This window comes from Lithobates pipiens, unplaced genomic scaffold (assembly GCF_037356315.1).
Source record: "Lithobates pipiens isolate NorthernLeopardFrog02 unplaced genomic scaffold, aLitPip1_a1.2 Scaffold_10, whole genome shotgun sequence".
NCBI lineage: Eukaryota > Metazoa > Chordata > Amphibia > Anura > Ranidae > Lithobates > Lithobates pipiens.
The window spans coordinates 226,907,711-226,930,514 of NW_027507686.1; the positions used below are offsets into that span (position 1 = coordinate 226,907,711).

Genomic DNA, 22,804 nt, shown 5'->3' on the forward strand with positions numbered 1-22,804 from the left:
TGGACGATATCTGCAGATGAGGTTGGTGATGTAGCTGGGGGCGATGTTGAGGATACGGTGGGGTAGGGGAAGCCAGTGAAGGGATTGGCAGAGAGGGGCAGCAGTCACGGATCAATTAGTGAGGTGTATTAGTCTAGCAGCAGCATTCATAATAGACTAAAGGGGGATAGCCTGCGTAAGGGTAGGCCATTAAGGAGAGAGTTGTGGTAGTCAATATTGCTTATAAATGTGAACATGTTTCATTAAATGAATTTTTCTTTACAATTGTATGTACTAATGAGGTCTGTGCCATCATTCGCATTTATTGCATCCCTTATTTTTGACCACTCAAATATGTTCTATATTGTTGGAAAACCTGTTTAGTTGGTTTGCAACTTTTTTTTGAACACATATTGACCAACTGCCCTGAAAATTTGTCCGATTTTTGGAGGATCAATAAAAAATGTGCTACTCCATGGTTATCCTTGCATAGGTGTAACAGCCCATGGGCTACATTTTGTTTTGTTGTATATGTATATAATATAAGGATGGAGGTGTGACACTGGTAGAGACAGACATTTTCTTCTTTTTTGCAGGTGTAATAGCTGGATCTCCCCAGAAGAAGTGCAAGGGAGCTAGAGAGGGGGAGGTCCTCGGAGGAGCGGGGGGAACGATTTGGACGATATCTGCAGATGAGGTTGGTGATGTAGATGGGGGCGATGTTGAGGATGGCCTAGTATGTTGTGGTTAGCATTTTTAATTTTATACTGTGGGGTAGGGGAAGCCAGTGAAGTGATTGGCAGAGAGGAGCAGCAGTCACGGATCGATTAGTGAGGTGTATTAGTCTAGCAGCAGCATTCATAATAGACTAAAGGGGGATAGCCTGCGTAAGGGTAGGCCATTAAGGAGAGAGTTGTAGTAGTCAATATTGCTTATAAATGTGAACATTTTTCATTAAATGAATTTTTCTTTCCAATTGTATTTACTAATAGGGTCGGTGCCATCATTTGTATTGATTACATCCCTTATTTTTGACCACTCAAATATGTATATTGTTGGAAAACCTGTTTAGTTGGTTTGCAACTTTTTTTTGAACACATATTGACCAACTGCCCTGAAAATTTGTCAGATTTTTGGAGGATCAATAAAAAATGTGCTACTCCATGGTTATCCTTGCACAGGTGTAACAGCCCATGGGCTACATTTTTTGTTGTTGTATATGTATATAATATAAGGATGGAGCTGTGACACTGTTAGAGACAGACATTTTCTTCTTTTTTGCAGGTCTTTTTTGCAGGTCTTTTTTGCAGGTCTTTTTTGGGCAGCACAGTGGTATAGTGGTTAGCACTCTCACCTAGCAGTAAAAAGGGTCCCTGGTTTGAATCCCAACCACGACACTACCTGCCTAGATTTTGCATGTTCTCCCTGTTCCTGTGTGGGTTTCCTCTGGGTACTCTGGTTTTCTCCCACATTCTAAAGACATGCAGGTAGGTTAATTGGCTTTTGTCCAAAATTGGCCCTAGTATATGAATGGGGACCTTCGATTGTGGGCTCCTTGAGGGTAGGGACTGATGTGAGTGTGCAATGTACAGGGATAGGGACAATTGTAGACACTCACCCAGGTTGAACTGGATGGACTGGTGTCTTTATTCAACCTTACTAACTATGTAACTATGTAATACCTGGATCTCCCCAGAAGAAGTGCAAGGGAGCTAGAGAGGGGGAGGTCCTCGGAGGAGCGGAGGGAACGATTTGGACGATATCTGCAGATGAGGTTGGTGATGTAGCTGGGGGCGATGTTGAGGATGGCCTTGTATGTTGTGGTTAGCATTCTGGATTTTATATAAAATTGATTACATGCCTTATTTTTGACCACTCAAATATGTTCTATATTATTGGAAAACCTGTTTAGTTGGTTTGCAACTCTTTTTGAACACATATTGACCAACTGCCCTGAAAATTTGTCCGATTTTTGGAGGATCAATAAAAAATGTGCTCCTCCATGGTTATCCTGTTGTGGTTATGTTGTGGTTAGCATTTTGAATTTTATATGGTGGGATAGGGGAAGCCAGTGAAGGGATTGGCAGAGAAGAGCAGCAGTCACGGATTGATTAGTGAGGTGCATTAGTCTAGCAGCAGCGATCAATAAAAAATGTGCTCCTCCATGGTTATCCTTGCATAGGTGTAACAGCCCATGGGCTACATTTTGTTTTGTTGTATATGTATATAATATAAGGATGGAGGTGTGACACTGGTAGAGACAGACATTTTCTTCTTTTTTGCAGGTGTAATAGCTGGATCTCCCCAGAAGAAGTGCAAGGGAGCTAGAGAGGGGGAGGTCCTCGGAGGAGCGGGGGGAACGATTTGGACGATATCTGCAGATGAGGTTGGTGATGTAGCTGGAGGGATGTTGAGGATGGCCTTGTATGTTGTGGTTAGTAGGCTTGTGCAATTAGTTTCGTAACGAATCGAAAAAATAACGAATAACAACGAATAAGAAAGAAATATCACGAATGAATTCAAATGAATTCAACATGATTCGGTAATTCTTTAAATATCTAATGAAACAAAAGGTCAGCTCAAAGTAAATCTTATAGTCCAATCAGGTAATTAATTTTGTGCTGGAGGATGGATTACTGGCAAAGTGCATTCCTGAGAACTGAGTAAGAAGGGTGTTGTATTGTATTTGAGCCGAGGAGAAGAGACGTTGTCATTGTGTGTGTTAAAAGATTCAATAAACAAAACGACTTTCCAAACTACGAATCATTATCACGAATGTCTATATGTTCTATATTATTGGAAAACCTGTTTAGTTGGTTTGCAACTCTTTTTGAACACATATTGACCAACTGCCCTGAAAATTTGTCCGATTTTTGGAGGATCAATAAAAAATGTGCTCCTCCATAGTTATTATGTTGTGGTTAGCATTTTGAATTTTATACGCTGGGGTAGGGGAAGCCAGTGAAGGGATTGGCAGAGAGGAGCAGCAGTCACGGATCGATTAGTGAGGTGCATTAGTCTAGCAGCACCGATCAATAAAAAATGTGCTCCTCCATGGTTATCCTTGCACAGGTGTAACAGCCCATGGGCTACATTTTGTTTTGTTGTATATAATATAAGGATGGAGGTGTGACACTGGTAGAGCCAGACATTTTCTTCTTTTTTTGCAGGTGTAATAGCTGGAGCTCTCCAGATGAAGTCCATCAGGAGTAAAGACAAGTATTTCACTAAGTTTCATGAACTGATTCAATATATGAGAAATAAGAATTTGCCAACTTGAGGATAATGCATGCTGCTTAGAGGATTTTACTATGGGGCAAAGCGATGAGCCTGTAGTAAAGCAAACAGAGCGAATAATGTTTAGAGAAGATTGTCTCGTTGGGGTCCTGTCTAAATATTTATCAGAGTAGTGGCAGTAAAGGCTGCGTATCTCGTTGCCAGTGACACACAGCGTCTCCCTCTCCCCCCTCCCAACCATAAAGATTCTGCTGAGCACTTTGAAAAGTGAATAGAGTGAGAGCAGGCATAGTGGAAGAGAAAGAGTCAGAGAGGAAAAGGAGAAATGTAGAAGAAGCCTGAAGGGAATGGTGACAAGCCATACCACCAACAGAAGGGAAGATATCTATTTGAGATTGACTTGAGAGACAGAAGACATACAAGGTACCTTCATCTTAGACTTAGATGGACATGAAACGACTAACTCAGCAACAATCTGTCTTTATTCATTTTTTTTTGATGAGTGGAACTTGTTGAATATATTAGCCACAGACTAGAAAGCAGCTGTCCTTCTGAACAAGGTGTTGTTCATAGCATGTCATTTTGGGACTGTGTGTCACAGCAAGACTATGCTTTGTCACTTGACTGTCACTTTGCTGAATACAGTTCTTTGACAGTTCTCATCCCTTTGTTACACAAGTCACTGACTTGTACAGGATCCTTCGCACCCATGCTTGCTGCTGTTTCTTGCACTTCCAGGTTCTGCCGATGATTTGTGCAGTTCATCTGGAGGGTGGGGACTCTTTTCTGGGGATGAAGATACATGAAGGGTGACAACTGTTTACTTTTCATAAAGCCCTAAAAAAGGAAAGTCACCGATCTCCAGTTGTGACTCAATCTGTTGGAGGCTGAGGATGGATGACAAGATGCCTGTTGACCATGAGGACCCTCCTACCATGGATGAGTGGTCAGCTGCAGGTCAGTGGATAGGATGTGCAGGGACTAGAGGCTAGATTCCAGGAACTGTTTTGTGTCATTGGGGATTACAGAGCAGCTGGTGTATAATTTTGTCTCATAATTCATTGGAAGATAGGGGCACGTGCAATAATTCAACTGAGCACTCTGAATATTGCAAGGTTGAGAATAAGAATTATTTTATAAAATATGGCTAGGCAAATGGCAATAAGACGGCCAATGAGTCTAAAAAAAGTACAGTCGGTAACTAGTTCTCTGGAGCTTTTTCAGATTATTATCAATGAAAGCACATGTTTCTTGGTTCTTTAAACTTCCTAGCTGGGTTGGATAGAGTGACTCCTTAAATCCACCTTAATTTGTCCACCACTGTCATATTAGTTTGTCAATACAGGTGTCAGCGTCATAGAAAATGAAATACCGTTATAGCTTCCAGCCAAAGCACAAACACAAAGTCTTATAAAGCAAACCCCAACCATAGGCTCGCTCAGCTATCTGTTGCTTACAGAATCTCTTGGCAGGTTATTTGTTTTTGTGTGTATGTATGTATATATTTTTTATTTTATTTTTTGTATTTTTTTTTGTATACTATACTGTAAACCTGTTTCTATTATTACCGTATATATCATATTACCAGTTAAGCTCTACAACCATTTTCACATTTCAATGCCCATGAATCTATACTTACTATGTAACTATGTAATCTGGCAATATATTATATTATGGGACTATTTCTTGGCTTGTATTTATTGTTTATTTGGGGGGTTAAAAGGATTACTTTTGGTGATGTTATTTTGCTAGAGTTATATAATTTAATAAAAATGAAAATAGTGAATATTTCGTAAAAATATGTTTTTTTCCAGTTTAAGCAGCGATAAATGTAAAAATATTATTATCTATATAGATATATAGATCTATATAGATATAAAATACCACTTTTAATACAGAATTTGGCTTGTTTAACATCACACTAACATTATACTTTTAGTACAAAATACTAAGACTTTTTTTATTGAGTGTTTTTTATTGAAATGTATAGCAAATACAAAGAAAATAACACACACAATCACATATGTTAAGGAGCCTAGGCTGCCCATGAGATATAAAAGGCTGTATACAACAAACAACATAAAAGGGAAAGTAAAAAGAAGAGATCCATGCTACACAAAACAGCAGATTGTCATATAGTAGGTAAACTGGAACAGATTCTTCGTAATACCAGTGGACACTAAATCTAGGTATCAGAATTTGTAACCAGAACTCCACTCTATCCAAGGTTGCCAGGTTTTTAAGAAGCAAGAGTATGAGTTATTACTAAGGGCAAGGGCCTTTTCATAGGAGAAGTTAGTTCTGACCAAAGAGAGTGCTTCTGGAGGATTGGGGGACAGTTGGGGCTTCCAATTTCTTATGATTATGGTTCTGGTTGCCAAAAGTACATGTGTAAGAATGGTGTGGAATTCCTTTGGGCATTGCTCCACTCCTAAGCTGGGGAGCACTAGGGCTGGGGTAATGGGAATTAAAATTCCAGTAACTCCAGTAATATCTGATAGAACACAAGATAGTTAGACATTTACTTGCCCATAGCATATGGTACAGAGATCCCGCCTGTCCGCATTCCCGCCAACACATAGGGGAGCCAATGGCAGAAAAGGAAGGTGTTCACACTGGGGTGTAATCCCTCCGAGATATCATTTTTTGAGCCAATTCCCAGTGTTGGACCTTATGTGTTGCAGCATATTAAGAACCAAGAGCTTTAAGCCATTGAGCATCTGAGAACTGCTGCTTAAGGTCACGTTCTCACTGTACTATGGCCGCAGATTTGACAAAGTTTAGTTTGTCTTGGAAAAGTGTGTAAAAGAGTTCAATGTCTCCAAGTTGAGGGTCAAGAGAATAAAGAAAATTCCACGCCTTGGGATATCGACATAAAAATTGTGTAATACATAATAGGCTGAAGTAATAGTGTCTCGAAAGCTGAAATTAGTGGTTTTTAATCCTTAAACTGCAAAGGCAACCAAAATGAACAAAATCACACAAAATAAAAACATTTGGTATGAACAGTATGATTTTATTTTTAGGAAAAATGGACCATGGTGAAAATTCTTACAAATATCTGTGCGTGCTGGAGAACCAATCATAACACAGATCAAAGTGTCAATTACAGAGCGCTGAATCCCATGTGTGTATCATTTGCAATCACTTGTAGATCAACTACAAACCGCTAAATTTGGTTCCAAGCTAACAAAAGTCATACAACTTTAGCTTAGATATTCCAATGAAAATTATATGTAATTATCATGTGAAAATCAGTATTTTAAGGCCTTATAGCACTGAAAAATAAAGCAAGTGCTTGTGCTGATCTTTTTCACATTTTAAAAGATTGTGAACAATATAAATCCATATGTTAATGGTGTAGTTAGTAGTTATACTGTATATTTTTCTTTCTTTAAAAGTTGTGTTTCCTTTTGCATTCGGGATAACAATGGAGAAACCACACATGTTCTGACTTAACAGGGCTGATTTACTAAAGGAGTATGTGATTTTTATTTTTTACTTAGCTTAGAGAATGATGTAAAGCTAAGTGAAAATCCACTTTGCAAAAATACTCAACCGTGCACAAAGGAAACTTAAAAAAAAAAAAATTTGCTTGCACATCAATGGTTCAAAGTCAGCACAGCTCAATCCAATACACACAAAGCAAAGTGAACGTTTCCTTTTCAATGTGAAAATTAGTGAATGAGGCTAAGTTGCCCTGACTTCTATTATCCAAGCATGTGCGAGCAAAATCCTGTTTGCTCATTTGTCTGTTTGTTTTTATACTTCCACATGGCTGGGTTTTCTTTACACTTTTTTTTTTTTACTTTCACCTCATTTACTAAACCAACTGAAAATTAACTGAGCAAAGCAAACATGCTATACTCCTTTTGTAAATCAACCTTACTATTTCAAAGTCATTGACATGTATTTTGTATGGATTTTTTCATTCAATTGTGTATGCTGAGGTCATATCCTGTATGTTTCCTCTTCCTATACTAAATTATTAATTACTAGTTGACTTCTAAATTGACCCCAGTGATGGAAGTCAGCAATTCCAGAATTAAGTCCCAGAGAAAGCTTTTAATAAGGAATCCCAATACACTAAGTCTGCCCTGAGCAGAAACCTGAGTGGAGCTCCTATTACAGAGTAGCTGGATCTGATCACTAGGAAACCCAGTGAGTCAAACTGACTATCTAATTCCTAGTGGCAATCCCTCTTGCTTAACATCTGAATGTTTCTTAGATGAGCACAAGAAGCTTTAATTATCACATGTGAGATTCAATGATCTCCTCTTCTCATATGTTTCTCAGTAAGCTGGGCAAACCCAAGCGGGCCTTTTGTCAATAACGTTGAAGGATCTGATACGTGACCATTGTAGAAGCTCCACAGATTTTCACTTCCAGAGGAACCCGTGAGATATTTTAAAGAACAAACTAAACACGATTTCCTAGTGACCATGCTGGAAAATTGCTATGACCGACACTGCAGATTTTAATCACTTCCACATGTCATTACTTTCTTGTTTCCCATAAACTACCTGATTTTTTTCAGCATGTTTACATTTGCTACATTGCTTATGAAAAATTGAAGGCATGAGGGTAATGTTAGCTGCTTTAGAAAATTTTAAGAACGCTTATTGAACACGATTATGTTATTAGGCTTCTTTGCCCTTGTACACACGGTTGGACATTCCGACGGAAAATGTCCGATCGGACCGTGTTGTCGAATAATCCGATAGTGTGTGGGCTCCATCGGACTGTTTCCGTCGGAATATCCGACGGACAAAGTTTTAGAGCTGGGCTATAAAATTTTCCGACAACATGATCCGATTGGACAAAGTCCGATCGTTTGTAGAGAATTCCGATCGGACAAAGTGCCACGCATGCTCAGATCAAATTCCTAGACCAAAGCTATTGGCTACTAGCCTGAACGTAGTCCCGTCGTAACTTAATTACGTCATCACGTTCTGAACGATCGGATTTTCGACAACTTTGTCCGACCGTGTGTATGCAACACAAGTTTCGGACAAAATCCGTCGGAAAAAATCCAACGGATTTTGTTGTCGGAATGTCCGACCTTGTGTACAAGGGCTTTCTCTTTGCCCCTTGTCCAAGACTTTTCCCATTTACCAATGTTTTTACTATATGATTTTGCTGAACAAACATCTAGAATTCATTTTTTATTAGGAACAAAAATATTTATAACATTTTTAACATATAGCTATCACATTATAATGATAACGCAACCATCATATATGTTTTTATTGTTAGCAATATTGGGCACTATTTTGTATGGTGTTCAAGGTTATGGAACGTTTCATATTACCCTATTAGCACCTAACCAGCTTCTCCATTTCTTATTGGTTGATAGATGGAAGGCTACAATGGTTGGGTGCTAAGACACAGGGGCGGATCCAGAGTCTAGTGTCAGGAGGGGCACTGCCAGAAAATAAGGCTACTTTCACACTGGGGCGGGCGGGCGTTGGTGGCTATTTTTAGCGCCCCTATTTGGCCGCAAGCGGGGCGGTTTTATCTAATTTATTTCTACTAAGACACACAGCCGCTATATCCCAATATGCTGGTGTGGGTCCTAAAATAAACTCTGCATGCATTCTGGGATCCGCATGCATGACATATTGGGATATAGCGGCTGTGTATCTCAGTAGAAATAAATGGGATGCTGGCATTGGGATGCATGTAACACTTTATGCGTCCCCAAGCCAGTAAAAGACAGCCCTGCATCACACAATACAGGTGCTGTGGCTCAAAGCACCTGTACTGTGTGATTATCATGATGATTGGTAATTGTAATATGACACATGGAGGGGGGTTAATGTACTCACTGATGTATTACTGACCAGTGGCAATTAATGAACCCCTTTGTACTGCATTAGTGGCACTAGTGGCAGTGTTTATAAACCACTTCATGCTGTAGCATAAAAAGGGGTTAATTAACATTGATGGTGCCATTGTCATTAACCTCCCTGGCGGTATGATTCAGTCTGGAATAAGGTGCTGAAAGCGGTACAATTATTTTGCATGGAAATCTGGCTTTTATTTTGTAGTCCTGTAATTCTTAGGAATAACGCTCTGAAATCTCTTCAAACCAGAGTCTAGCAGACATCCCGGGTATGATAAAGTTTATAATATAATAAAGAATAATAAAAATTATTCAATAATGTAATCAAATCCCAAAAAAACTGAAAAAGGGACATGTTTTGGTTGCTATGGGCAATCTCCAAATTCCAGGCAGAAAAAACAGTATTTATAATATAAAAGTGCATGCAGGGCATTGCACAGACCACTAGGGACAAAGGGGGTGTGTATCTTTTAATACAGCACTGTAATCTGTAAGATTACAGTGCTGTGTGTGTTTTGTGTGTTTTTACTTTTTTGAATTTGCCGCCGTTCTCTGCTCCCGTGCGTCGTAACGTCGCAGGGAACGGAGCTCGGCGGCATTCGGCACTGTGAATCGAGCGGAGGACAACTCGATCACACAGCGCGGGGGACATCGCTGGATCCAGGGGACAAGGTGAGTAACGCTCCCTGTGTCCTCCCCTGCATCGAGCGAAGCCATCCCGAGTCTGGCTCGGGGTTACCGCTCCTGTAATTAAAATCCCAACCGGAGCCAGACTCGGGATTACCGCTAGGAAGGTTAATGCAGCACAAAGAGGTTAATTGCGGCTGGTCACTAATACATGAGGGAGTACATTAACCCCCTCCATCTGCCATATTACAATTACCATTGTAAATTATTAAACCCCCCCCCCAAAACGTTAAGCACTTCACATGTAAGACATGGTGTTAACAATGCCCGCCTTAGCTCATTAACATAACAATGCCTTAGCTAAGTGATCACTCACTTGCAGTGTACCGAGACGGCCACAAGTCCATCTTGTCTTCAAACCTGCACACCTCTGAGTCGTAACGTCACACCAGCCGGGACTAGCAAGCGCCTGTCGGGTAAGTGAAGTGACACTCGCACCGCTCTGCTGCAAATCTGCCAGCGTGTAGCAGTGGCCCCGGTTCACATCAATTCCAGACCCCCATAGTGATGCCACTGGCCCCCTCTAAATGAACTGATGGGGCCCAGGGAATATATTTTAGGCCACCTGGGACTATGGGAGAACCAGGGGAAGCACAAATAAAGTCCCTGCAGCTGCATTTAGATGTCTCATAATGCAAATATGGTGAAGTGGCGGGAGAAAGCCTTGGAGTCACTACTTTTTTCTGGGGGGCGGGGGGGGGCAATTGCCCCATTGCCCCCCCCCCCCCCCCCGATCCGCCCCTGCTAAGACAATGTAAACACACCGGGGTTGATTTACTAACACTGGAGAGTGCAAAATCTGGTGTGGCTGTATATGGTAGCCAGTCAGCTTCTAACTTCAGCTTGTTCAATTAAGCTTTGACAAAAAAAACTGGAAGCTGATTGGTTTCTATGGAGAGCTGCATCAGATTTTGCACTCTCTAGTTTTAATAAATCAACCCCTCCATGTTTATATTATGGGTATGTCTGGTATAAATTAGAATTTACTAAATTACCCTGTTGCCCATAATCAGCAATGGATAGTGAAGAGACATATTAAACAATAGCCAACCAGCTGCCATCATTCTACGGTGGCAGGTCGGCTCTCCTGCACAAATTGGCGTAGCTGTACGTCGGCCCTTTAAACAGCTATAGCGGGTGCCTGCCATTGCGGGCATTGCGGGCGTGAGAGCCAGAACGGGGATGTGTGTGTGTAAACACACACACACATTCCCATTCTGTCAGGATAGGAGAAACAGATCGTCTGTTCCTACTAGCTAGGAGCAGCGATCTGGCTCCTCCACTAGTCATTCACATCCCCCATACAGTAAGAAGCACACGCAATGGAATACATTTAACCCCTTGATCGCCCCCTAGTGTTAACTCCTTCCCTGCCAGTGACATTTACACAGTACTCAGTGCATTTTTATAGCACCGATCGCTGTATAAATGTCAATGGTCCTAAAAATGTGTCAAAAATGTCAGATCTGTCTGCTGCAATGTAAGGCCCCACTAAAAATCGCAGATCACTGCAATTACTAGTAAAAAAAAAATAATAATAAAAATGCAATAAATCTATTACCTATTTTGTGCAAAGCCATCAATATACGCTTATTGCGATTTATTTTATTATTTTACCAAAAATATGTAGAAGGATATATATATAACTGAGGAAGAAATTAGTTTTTTATATTTTCTGGGGGGATATTTATTATAAAAAAAAGTAAAAAATATTGCTCTTTTTTTCTAAATTGTCGCTCTTTTTTGTTTATAGTGCAAAAAATAAAAACCGCAGAGGTGATCAAATTCCGCCAAAAGCAAGCTCTATTTGTTGGGAAAAAAGGACGTCAATTTTGTTTGGGAGTCACGGCACACAACCACGCAATTGTCAGTTAAAGCGCTGTCAGTTAAAGCGCAAAAAATGGCCTGGTCATTAAGGGGGCAAATTCTTCCAGGGATGAAGTGGTTAAGGCAGGTATACAGAATGGAAAAACTCTAGGCAGACCTCACCAGTGGTGTGATACTTAATATTTTTCCAAAAAGTAGGTAGGAGAATTAATAATAACAAGCTCCGAGGTGGGAACTGTGGTGTTATTTATATTGGGTTATATAACCTGATGTTGTAGGGGTGAGTAAATCACAAGAGGCACTGTACAAAATTCTAAATAATTTGCCAACTGAAACATTCATATTTGTGAATGTGTGTATTTGGCTGCAGCTAGCCTTTATTTGCAAAGAAGGATGAAAAATAGATATTTTGTGTGAAAATTATGTAGACTGTAAATTACTTTTAACAACATTTTAGAAAATTGGTTGACCAGAGTTTACAAATAAGCTCTTATTTTTGACAACATTTGAATTACTTTCTGAGCAATTAGATGCTTACTAAACACTTGCCACATGCTAAGAGAACACCATAGCGGTAGGCAGTTAAATGAAAAATCACTATGTATTGTAGTCTTAGCCCTTATACACACAGTCGGACATTCCGACGGAAAATGTCCGATTGGACCGTGTTATCGGAATGTCTGACCAACAAAGTTTGAGAGCTGGATATAAAATTTTCCGACAACATGATCCGATTGGACTTTGTCAGATCGTTTGTAGAGAATTCCGATCGGACAAAGTGCCACGCATGCTCAGATCAAATTCCTAGACCAAAGCTATTGGCTACTAGCCTGAACGTAGTCCCGTCGTAATGAAATAACGCCATCACATTACGAGCGATCGGATTTTCCGACAACTTTGTCTGACCGTGTGTATGCGACACCAGTTTCGGAAAAAATCTGATGTTGTCGGAATGTCCGACCGTGTGTACGGGGGCTCACAGAAATCCATCAAAATGTTTTTTGTCTTAAACTAAAGCTGGCCATACACCCATAGATCTATTTTGTTCAGCCTGCAGACTGAATGAAAGAAATCTAACAGATTCCTTTATTTATGTTAACCACTTTCAGACCGGACCATTTTGCTGGTAAATGACCAGAGGTCTTTTTACACTTTGGCACTGCGCTGCTTTAACTGGTAATTGCGCGGTCATGCAATGTTGTACCCAAACAAAATTTGCGTCCTTTTCTTCCCACAAATAGAGCTTTCTTTTGATGGTATTTGATTGCCTCTGCGATTTTTATTTTTTGCGATATAAACGTAAAAAGACCGCAAATTTTGAAAAAAAATGATATTTTCTACTTTTTGTTATTAGAAAAATCCAATAAACTCAATTTTAGTCATACATTTAGGCCAAAATGTATTCAGCCACATGTCTTTGGTAAAAAAAAAGTCAATAATTGTATATTTATTGGTTTGCGCAAAAGTTGTCACATCTACAAACTAAGGTACGTTTTCTGGAATTTACGCAGCTTTTAGTTTACGACTGCCTATCTCATTTCTTGAGGTGCTAAAATGGCAGGGCAGTACAAAACCCCCCCAAATGACCCCATTTTGGAAAGTAGACCCCCTAAGGAAATTGATAAGAGGCATGTTGAGCCCATTGAATATTTTATTTTTTTGCCTCAAGCGATTGAATAATGACAAAAAAAAAAATTTTTTTTTTTTTTTACACAAAGTTGTCACTAAATGATATATTGCTCACACATGCTATGGGCGTATGTGAAATGACACCCCAAAATAAATTCTGCTGCTTCTCCTGAGTACGGGGATACCACATATGTGGGACTTTTTGGGAGCCTAGCCGCGTACGGGGCCCCGAAAACCAAGCACCGCCTTCAGGCTTTCTAAGGGCGTAAATTTTTGAGTTCACTTCTCACTACCTATTACAGTTTTGAAGGCCATAAAATGCCAAGATGGCACAAAACCCCCACAAATGACCCCATTTTAGAAAGTAGACACCCCAAGCTATTTGCTGAGAGGCATGTTGAGTTCATGGAATATTTTATATTTTGCCACAAGTTGCGGGAAAATTACAAACTTTTTTTTTTTTTTTTTTTTTTTCACAAAGTTGTCACTAAATGATATATTGCTCACGCATGCCATGGGCATATGTGAAATGACACCCCAAAATAAATTCTGCTGCTTCTCCTGAGTACGGGGATACCACATATGTGGGACTTTTTGGGAGCCTAGCCGCGTACGGGGCCCCGAAAACCAAGCACCGCCTTCAGGCTTTCTAAGGGCGTAATTTTTTGATTTCACTCCTCACTACCTATTACAGTTTTGAAGGCCATAAAATGCCAAGATGGCACAAAACCCCCACAAATGACCCCATTTTAGAAAGTAGACACCCCAAGCTATTTGCTGAGAGGCATGTTGAGTCCATGGAATATTTTATATTTTGCCACAAGTTGCGGGAAAATTACAAACTTTTTTTTTTTTTTTCACAAAGTTGTCACTAAATGATATATTGCTCACGCATGCCATGGGCATATGTGAAATGACACCCCAAAATAAATTCTGCTGCTTCTCCTGAGTACGGGGATACCACATATGTGGGACTTTTTGGGAGCCTAGCCGCGTACGGGGCCCCGAAAACCAAGCACCGCCTTCAGGCTTTCTAAGGGCGTTACAGTTTTGAAGGCCATAAAATGCCAAGATGGCACAAACCCCCCCCAAATGACCCCATTTTGGAAAGTAGACACCCCTAAATTTAGGGGTACACTAGTGAGACTAGGTAATAAATGGCGGGTGCCCTGAAACTATAAAAAAAATAACTAACCAACCAGCGTCACCTGTAACAGTTATATGGTGATCACTGGTGAAAGGGTTAACTAGGGGGCAATTAGGGGGCTTTATGCGGTAGTATATGGGGGTCCCTGGCGCTATAAAAAGCTGCAGCGAACCTAAATACCTACCTGCCTAACTAGCGTCACCTGTGACACTAATACAGCGATCAGAAAAACGATCGCTTATTAGGCTGGGTTCACACTGGAGCGATGCGGGAACGCCACGAATGCGCGGCGGGTTCCCGCATCGCATGCCTCCCGGCGGCAGTTCACACTGCCCTATGCGAACTGCTGGGAGTGTCAGTGAAATGTTACTGACACCCCCAGATCAGTTCGCATATCGCAGTGCGATCTGCAAACTCGGATCGCATGGTGTGAACACCCATGCGATCCGATTCTGCTGCGGGCCAAAAAAAGGGTCCCGTGCGAATTTGCGGCGGGTGCGGCGGGTGCGGCGAATGGCTGAACTCGAATCGCACAGAGATCGGATGTGATTTGCACTGCAGTGCGGTGCGAATCACATCCGTTCTCATAAACCGCTGCAATGTGAACCCAGCCTTAGTGACACTGGCGACGGGGGGTGATCACGGGGTTAAACCTTTATTGGGGGGGTTAGGGGGGTACCTTAGAACTAAAGGGGGCTAACCCTAACTGCCCTAACAGTTATTAGTCACAAATGACACCCGCCGGGTGATCAGGGGGTTAAACCTTTATTAGGTAATAAATGGCGGGTGCCCTGAAACTATAAAAAAAGAACTAACCAACCAGCGTCACCTGTAACAGTTATATGGTGATCACTGGTGAAAGGGTTAACTAGGGGGCAATCAGGGGGCTTTATGCGGTAGTATATGGGGGTCCCTGGCGCTATAAAAAGCTGCGGCGAACCTAAATACCTACCTGCCTAACTAGCGTCACCTGTGACACTAATACGGCGATCAGAAAAATGATCGCTTATTAGGCTGGGTTCACACTGGAGCGATGCGGAAACGCCGCGAATCCGCGGCGGGTTCCCGCATCGCATGCCTCCCGGCGGCAGTTCACACTGCCCTATGGGAACTGCTGGGAGTGTCAGTGAAATGTTACTGACACCCCCAGATCAGTTCGCATATCGCAGTGCGATCTGCAAACTCGGATCGCATGGTGTGAACACCCATGCGATCCGATTCTGCTGCGGGCCAAAAAAAGGGTCCCGTGCGAATTTGCGGCGGGTGCGGCGGGTGTGGCGGGTGCGGCGGGTGCGGCGAATGGCTGAACTCGAATCGCACAGAGATCGGATGTGATTTGCACTGCAGTGCGGTGCGAATCACATTCGTTCTCATAAACCGCTGCAATGTGAACCCAGCCTTAGTGACACTGGCGACGGGGGGTGATCACGGGGTTAAACCTTTATTGGGGGGGTTAGGGGGGTACATTAGAACTAAAGGGGGCTAACTCTAACTGCCCTAACAGTTATTACAGTCACAAATGACACCAATGCAAAAAAAAAAAAAAAAATGACATTGGTGTCACTGTGACTGGGGGGCAGGGGTAATTGGGGGGGTGATCGGGGGGTAAAGGGGGGGGGTGAGTGTGCCTGGCATGTTCTACTGTGTGTGTGAGTGTTGGTGCAACTTACTGATCCGCTCTCCTCCGTGTCGGAACGAAAAATACCGACACGGAGGAGAGAATACATCACTTCCTCTCCTGTGTTTACATTACAGGAGAGGAAGTGATGTCACCGGGGATTTCTATTCGTCGGGAGCGATCGCGAGGGGGTGGCCATGAATGAATGGCCGTCCCCTCGTCCGGGATCGCTCCCGAACGAATACCGACCGCCGCAGGCACCGGGCGGGGGCCCGATCGGGCCCCCGACCCGCGGGAGGCAAGGGACGTACATGTATGTCCTTATGCCTGCCCGTGCCATTGTACCGACGTACATCGGCGTGCGGCGGTCGGCAACTGGTTAAACAATGCAGATGGACAGATCCCCTGAAGCTCCTATTGTTCGCTTGTGTTGATCTGCGCCAGAATACGCAGGTTCAACTTGTGCTTTAGAGGTCTTTAACTTAGCAAACCGACACAGCTTTGTACTACAGGTGCACTATTTATATTTGTGTAAATGTCCTTTCTAATAAAAGGTATTGTCTTCTAGGTTTACTCTATTGTCCTTTGCTTGTAAATGCCTGGTTGTATATTTAACGTCAACACCATATTCTGAAACCGTGTTTTTGTCATTCTCTAAAGATGGTGTTCATAAAATATGTGGATTCTCTGTATGTAGGGCAAGACGAGGCACTGGAGCTACGAATGAATATAAGGGCATGTCTGAAATCTTTAAATACATCCAGGGGTCTGTGTATGAAAGAAAATCACTTTGGGAATGTCTCATTTGTTGAAAATTAACAAATAATACGTATAATTTTCATAATATGTGTATATCAATTTCTGTTTGTTGCCCTTCGCATTTCATTATCATTCAATCCTAAGCCCTTGTACACACGGTCGGAGATTCCGACAACCAAATCCGTCGGATTTTGTCCGAAACTGTTGTATACACACGGTTGGACGAAGTTGTCGGAAAATCCGATCGTTCAGAACGTGATGACGTTATTTCGTTACGACGGGACTACGTTCAGGCTAGTAGCCAATAGCTTTGATGTAGGAATTTGATCTGAGCATGCGTGGCACTTTGTCCGATCGGAATTCTCTACACATGATCGGAGTATGTCCGATCGGAGCATTTTGTCGGAAAATATTTCCGGCAAGTTGGAAAATTTGGTCCGACGGATATTCAGACGGAAACAGTCCGATGCAGACCACACACAGTCGGAATATCCGACAGAACGCTCCGATCGGACACATTCCGTCGGAATCTCCGATCGTGTGTACAAGGGCTAAGAAAAAACAGCTGTAAAAATATTCCACCATAAGAAGTAAAGAACATTCACCAGTAGAGAAAATAGCCTAATGCCGTGTACACGCGACCGGACTTTCCATCAGAAAAGGTCCAATGGAATCATTTAATCGGATATTCTGATCATGTGTGGGCTTCATCTGACTTTTCTTTTCAAAAATTCTGATGGACCTAGAAATAGAACATGTTTTAAATCTTTGCGACGGAATCAATTCCTATTGAGAAAATCAGCAGAGTTTGCACTCATTTCAGAGCTTCCCTTCAGATCTACAGCAATCTACAGTAACCGCACTTACAATTACACTTATGCCCCGTACAGACGAGCAGATTTTCCATCAGAAAAATTTGGATGGTTTTTCTGACGGAATTCCGCTCAAGCTTGCCTTGTATACACACGGTCACACAAAAGTTCTCTGAACTTTCGACCGTCAAGAATGCGGTGATGTACAACACTACGACAAGCCGAGAAAAAAAAAAGTTCAATGCTTCCGAGCATGCGTCAAATTGTTTCCGAGCATGCGTAGTTTGTACAGACAATCTAAATTTCCGATCGGAACTTTTTCATACCGAAAAATTGAGAACATACTCTCAATCTTTTGCTGCCCGAAATTCCGCCAACAAAAGTCCGATTGAGCATATACACGATCACATTTTCCGACTAAAAGCTCTCGTCTGACTTTTGCTGGCGGAATTTCTAATCGTGTGTACGGGGCATAATAGTGCAAAATGGATTTGTCTTTAGTAAATCAACCCCTCTGTATTCTTATCAACCTGATACCACAGCTCTTTTTCTTCAGTTTCCAAACATACTATTGTGAATCAGTACTGCTTGGACCTTGAGGAAGGTGACATACCCCGAAAGCTTGTCCTGAAAAATAGTATGTTAGCGCAAATAAAAAAAAGTATCACAGACAGTACTCAATTGTCTTTGCCCTTATGGATAATGTTAATCAGACTTATAGGATTTGTCTTTGTGTTAATATTTGTGTACGTATTAAGACCCCATGCACACAGGACCCCCCCAGATATGGCTTTGCCCCAGGGGAAAAAACACATCTTAAAAAACTCATGTTTTGTACACATTATGGCATATGGCATTAATGTATTCTACTAATCAGAAAATTAAATTAGTCTTGTGGTTATAATGCATGAACATGCAAATGGGTGACTGCGCCTAAACGCGCCTAGCATTTATGCACATTTGGTGTATTTTCCAACCAAACTCTCCTTTTCTGAACATGCAAGTGACGGGGTTCTTTTCCTCTAAACACTCCTGCCTTTAAATGCCTGTGAACACCTGTGTGTGTTTGGACACCTGGGGGAAGATTTACTAAAACCACAGCACTCAGAATCTGGTGAAGCTGTGCATGGTAGCCAATCAGCTTCTAACGTCAGCTTCTTCAATTAAGCCTTGACAATACAATCTGGAAGCTGATTGGTTTCTATGCGTAAGTAAATCTCCCCCATAGGTTAACATACAGGGCCGTTTAGAGGCAGAAAAAAGCAAATGGGGCATTTTGACGTCCTTTATGCAAGAGGCCTATTTCTTTCATTTTTAGATACATCTTTATCATTTTAACTTACTTTTATACATAGATATTCAAGAATATATTCCTTAAAGGAGATTGTACTTTAACAAAGAAAAAAAAAAGCCTGACCAAAAGTAACTCACCCTCCCTTATTCCAGGTTTAAATGTACCTGAATCCTATGACCAAAATCCTAATTTCTGATGGATGTTTAATCCCCATAATCTTCTATTGGGCTTCTCCCAGTACAGGAGATGCTTGTGGGAGAACATTTATAAGCAACCCACTCATCCATTATAGACCGTGTCACACCTTATTTGCACAGCGGTCTTACAAGCGCACTTTTCTTGGAAAAAATACACTTTTTTAAATGAAAAAACAAGACACCAATAAAGTTAGCCCATTTTTTTTTTTAGATTGTGAAAGATAATGTTACGCCAAGTAAATTAATGCCTAACAAGTCACGCTTCAAAATTGCACCCGCTCGTGGAATGGCGACAAACTTTTACCCTTAAAAAATTCCATAGAAGACGTTTAAAAAAATTCTACTTGTTGCATGTTTTGAGCTACAGAGGAGGTCTAGGGCTAGTATTATTGCTCTTGCTCTACCGATCGCGGCGATACCTCACGTGTGGTTTGAACACCGTTTTCATATGCGGGTGCTGTTCACGTATGCGTTTGCTTCTGCACGCAAGCTCATCGGGACAGGGCGCGTTTAAAATGTTTACATTTTTTCTTATTTATTTTACATTTTATGTTTACACTGTTCATAGTTAGTAAGGTTGAATAAAGACACCAGTCCAACCTGAGTGAGTGTCTACAATTGCCCCAATCCATGTACATTGCACACTCACATTGGTCCCTACCCTCAAGGAGCCCACAATCCAAGGTCCCCATTCATATACTAGGGCCAATTTTGGACAGAAGCTAATTAACCTACCTGCATGTCTTTGGAGTGTGGGAGGAAACTGGAGTACACCCACGCAGACACAGGGAGAACATGCAAACTCCAGGCAGGTAGTGTCGTGGTTGGAATTTGAACCAGCAACCCTTGTTACTGCCAGGTGAGAGTGCTAACCACTACACCACTGTGCCTCGGAGAAAAAAAATTGGGTCACTATTATTCCTATTACAAGGAATGTAACCATCCCTTGTAATAGAAAAAAAGCTTGACAGGACTTCTTAAATATGAGATCTGGGGTCAAAAAGACATCAGATCTCATATTTACACTAAAATGCAATAAAAAAAAAAAAAAAATAAATGTCCCTTTAAGGCTGCATTCACACCTGAGCGTAGCGTTTTCAAGCAGAAAATCGCGCGATTTTGCAGCGTTTTTAACCGTGATTCGCGGCGTTTTTTACCGCGATTTGCCGCGATTTTGTGCAGTGCAAAAGGTCACCAATGTCACCAATGTTAAAAGAAGAAAAACGCCCAAATCTGCTCAATTCAAGTGACAAAAAAGGGTCCGGAACTTGTTTGAGCTTCAGGCGTTCGGCTTCAGGCGACATGGAGTGGAGATGTGAACCATCTCCATTGAGAATAATACATTTTTTCCCCTCCAGCGTTTTGTAGCTTCAGGCTTCAAGCTACAAAACGCTCAGGTGTGAATGGGGTCTTAGAGCTATGGGCAGAAGCTTGGGACAGTATAAAATGAGACCCTTTATATGTTGTAGCTGACCAGACCTTTACATTGGATATTCAAATCTCTTGTACAGCTTCCGTGAAATATAGAACAGCAGTTGATAACGAGCTACATACTGATATCAGATGGGTAAAATGCTCTAATATCACTTCCTATGGTGTTAGTGACATTAACGCACCTACATTCTAGAAAAAAATATAGTCTTTGCTTGTCCCGCTCAAATTCCAATTTTTTTTGTACTTTTAGGAAAAAACAAGTATGTTGGTTATTGTGGGAAAGCAATACTTTTTTTTATTTTGTCTGATTATCCCTTTAATACAGATGACAGAAGATTTCCACAGACCCTTGTACAGGGTCATACTGTACAACAGAGGACACACACTTATTAAAATCTAAAGTTTCTAAGCTGGCCTGTGTGTGTTCAGCAAATGTTCACATACAGAATCAATCACGACATCCTCTCAGCAGATTAGTGCTAGAATGATTAAACACATAGACAAGAAGTCCGTGCACGTGAAATTAAGGCTGAAATCATATTAGAAAGCAGCGCAGCAATCGGCCTTGTAATCTCCACAAAACGCAAGTTGTGAGATTCACAAAAAAACTCAAAATTGCAGCTTGATGCCAGAAAATCATCCATCTGTCCTCATATTTTTGTAGGAAAACCTGATTAAAAATGTGATCAGTGTCAGACATAAAGTCAAAAGGGTCCCTCCAGAAGAAAATATTAGGTTCCTCATCTGATTCTCATCACTGTTGACCTATGTGCATGGATCTTCTTCAATGGTTCTGTGCAGCACACTGCATCCACTTCTGCAATGCTATTGTCTCATGCAGTAGGTATATCTTGCATCAAGTCAACAGATCTGGTCATGTGACAACAACACAGAAATAGGAATTTAGATTCTTTACGTTCATCTTCCTATGTATTGCCAGAACCTTGTCATCTGCACCACAAATGGCATTCTTAGCCCTTGTACACACGGTCGGAGATTCCGACGGAATGTGTCCTATCGGACAACATGCTCCGATCGGACATACTCCGATCATGTGTAGCCTACTCCGACGGACAAAGTGCCACGCATGCTCAGATCAAATTCCTAGACCAAAGCTATTGGCTACTAGCCTGAACGTAGTCCCCTTGTAACGAATAACGTCATCACGTTATGTACAATCGGATTTTCCGAAAACTTTGTCCGACCGTGTGTATGCAACAGTTTCGGACAAAATCCGTCGGACAAAATGCAACGGATTTGGTTGTCAGAATGTCCGACCGTGTGTACAAGGGCTGAGTTTCTGTATCCTCCATGCTCCAGCATTGGTCATATAAGCCAGTGTTTCTCAAATCCAGTCCTCAAGGTGCCCCAACAGGTCATGTTTTTAGGATTTCCCTCAGATGAAATGGCTGTGGTAATTACCACTGATTTTCACTGATCAAATCACCTTTACAAACTAATGGCAAGCCTGAAAACATGACCTGTTGGGAAACACTGGTATAAGCAATATCTCCATCCTGGAGTGTCACCCAGTTTGAATGGTATTGGATTCCTTGCATAGCTTCCAACTGTCCCTGATTTTGAGGAACTGTCCTTGATTTGGAACAACGTCCCTCTTTCCTCCTCATTTGTCCCTCTTTTTGGTCTGATCTATATAGTTGTATATAAAATGCACTTTTTATCTTTCAAAAAGTGTTTCCCAGTGCTAAACCTTCCATCCAATTTCTAAATTGCTGCTTATATAATTTTCAAAGGAATAGTCGCGGTAAAAAAAGCACTTTTGGGTGTAACTAACCATTTTTTTTTATAATTCTCCTTTAAGGGGGTATGACAGGAGGTGTGTCCTAAGCCTGCATAATATTGCTAATAGGTGTCCCTCGTTCCCTTCTCAAAAAGTTGGAAGGCATGTCCCTGTTCTATGTACTACACAGACAGTTGAGTCAGGAAGGAAAACATTGGTAAACTCAAAAATGAAGCTGCTACCAAGACATAAAACGTGCACCTTTTTCAACGAACATCTGAGGATAGAGCTATTTTGAAGCTAGAGATAGTTGCAGCTGTTTGAAAAATACTTGTAGGGCCTTGTATAAGGACGTTGACAAAGAACACCTTGTTCTTTTCACTTTCTCAAACGCAGGCGGCATTACTATGTATTTATGGACTATTTAAAGATGGCCAGCTAAGCTTTCTCCAACGCTTGTGAAATCAGCCTGGCATTCTGCTAAGCAGGAAAATAACGATCTGCAAATGCTTGTTGAATACTACATTTATCAAGAGAAGAGAAATGGTAACCACAAATGCCTGGGGTAAACAAATGCAAATAATGCTATTTATCAAGA

The 22,804-nt window shown here is 41.4% G+C and overlaps 1 protein-coding gene across 3 annotated transcripts in view; it reads left to right on the forward strand.

Moving 5' to 3' along the window:
- Positions 1-3,477: 3,477 nt before the first annotated feature.
- Positions 3,478-22,804, forward strand: part of ANO1 (anoctamin 1) — a 322,106-nt gene continuing 302,779 nt past the window's right edge. The window contains exon 1 of one of the 3 annotated variants that reach the window (XM_077462289.1): positions 3,478-3,639. Coding sequence is in view for 2 of the 3 variants with exons in the window: in XM_077462271.1 (XP_077318397.1) it covers positions 4,110-4,173 (64 nt within the window). In the remaining variant the exon portion in view is untranslated. Of the gene's footprint in view, positions 3,640-3,780; positions 4,174-22,804 lie in introns of those variants that run through there. The other 2 variants (XM_077462271.1, XM_077462279.1) reach the window with 2 other exon arrangements.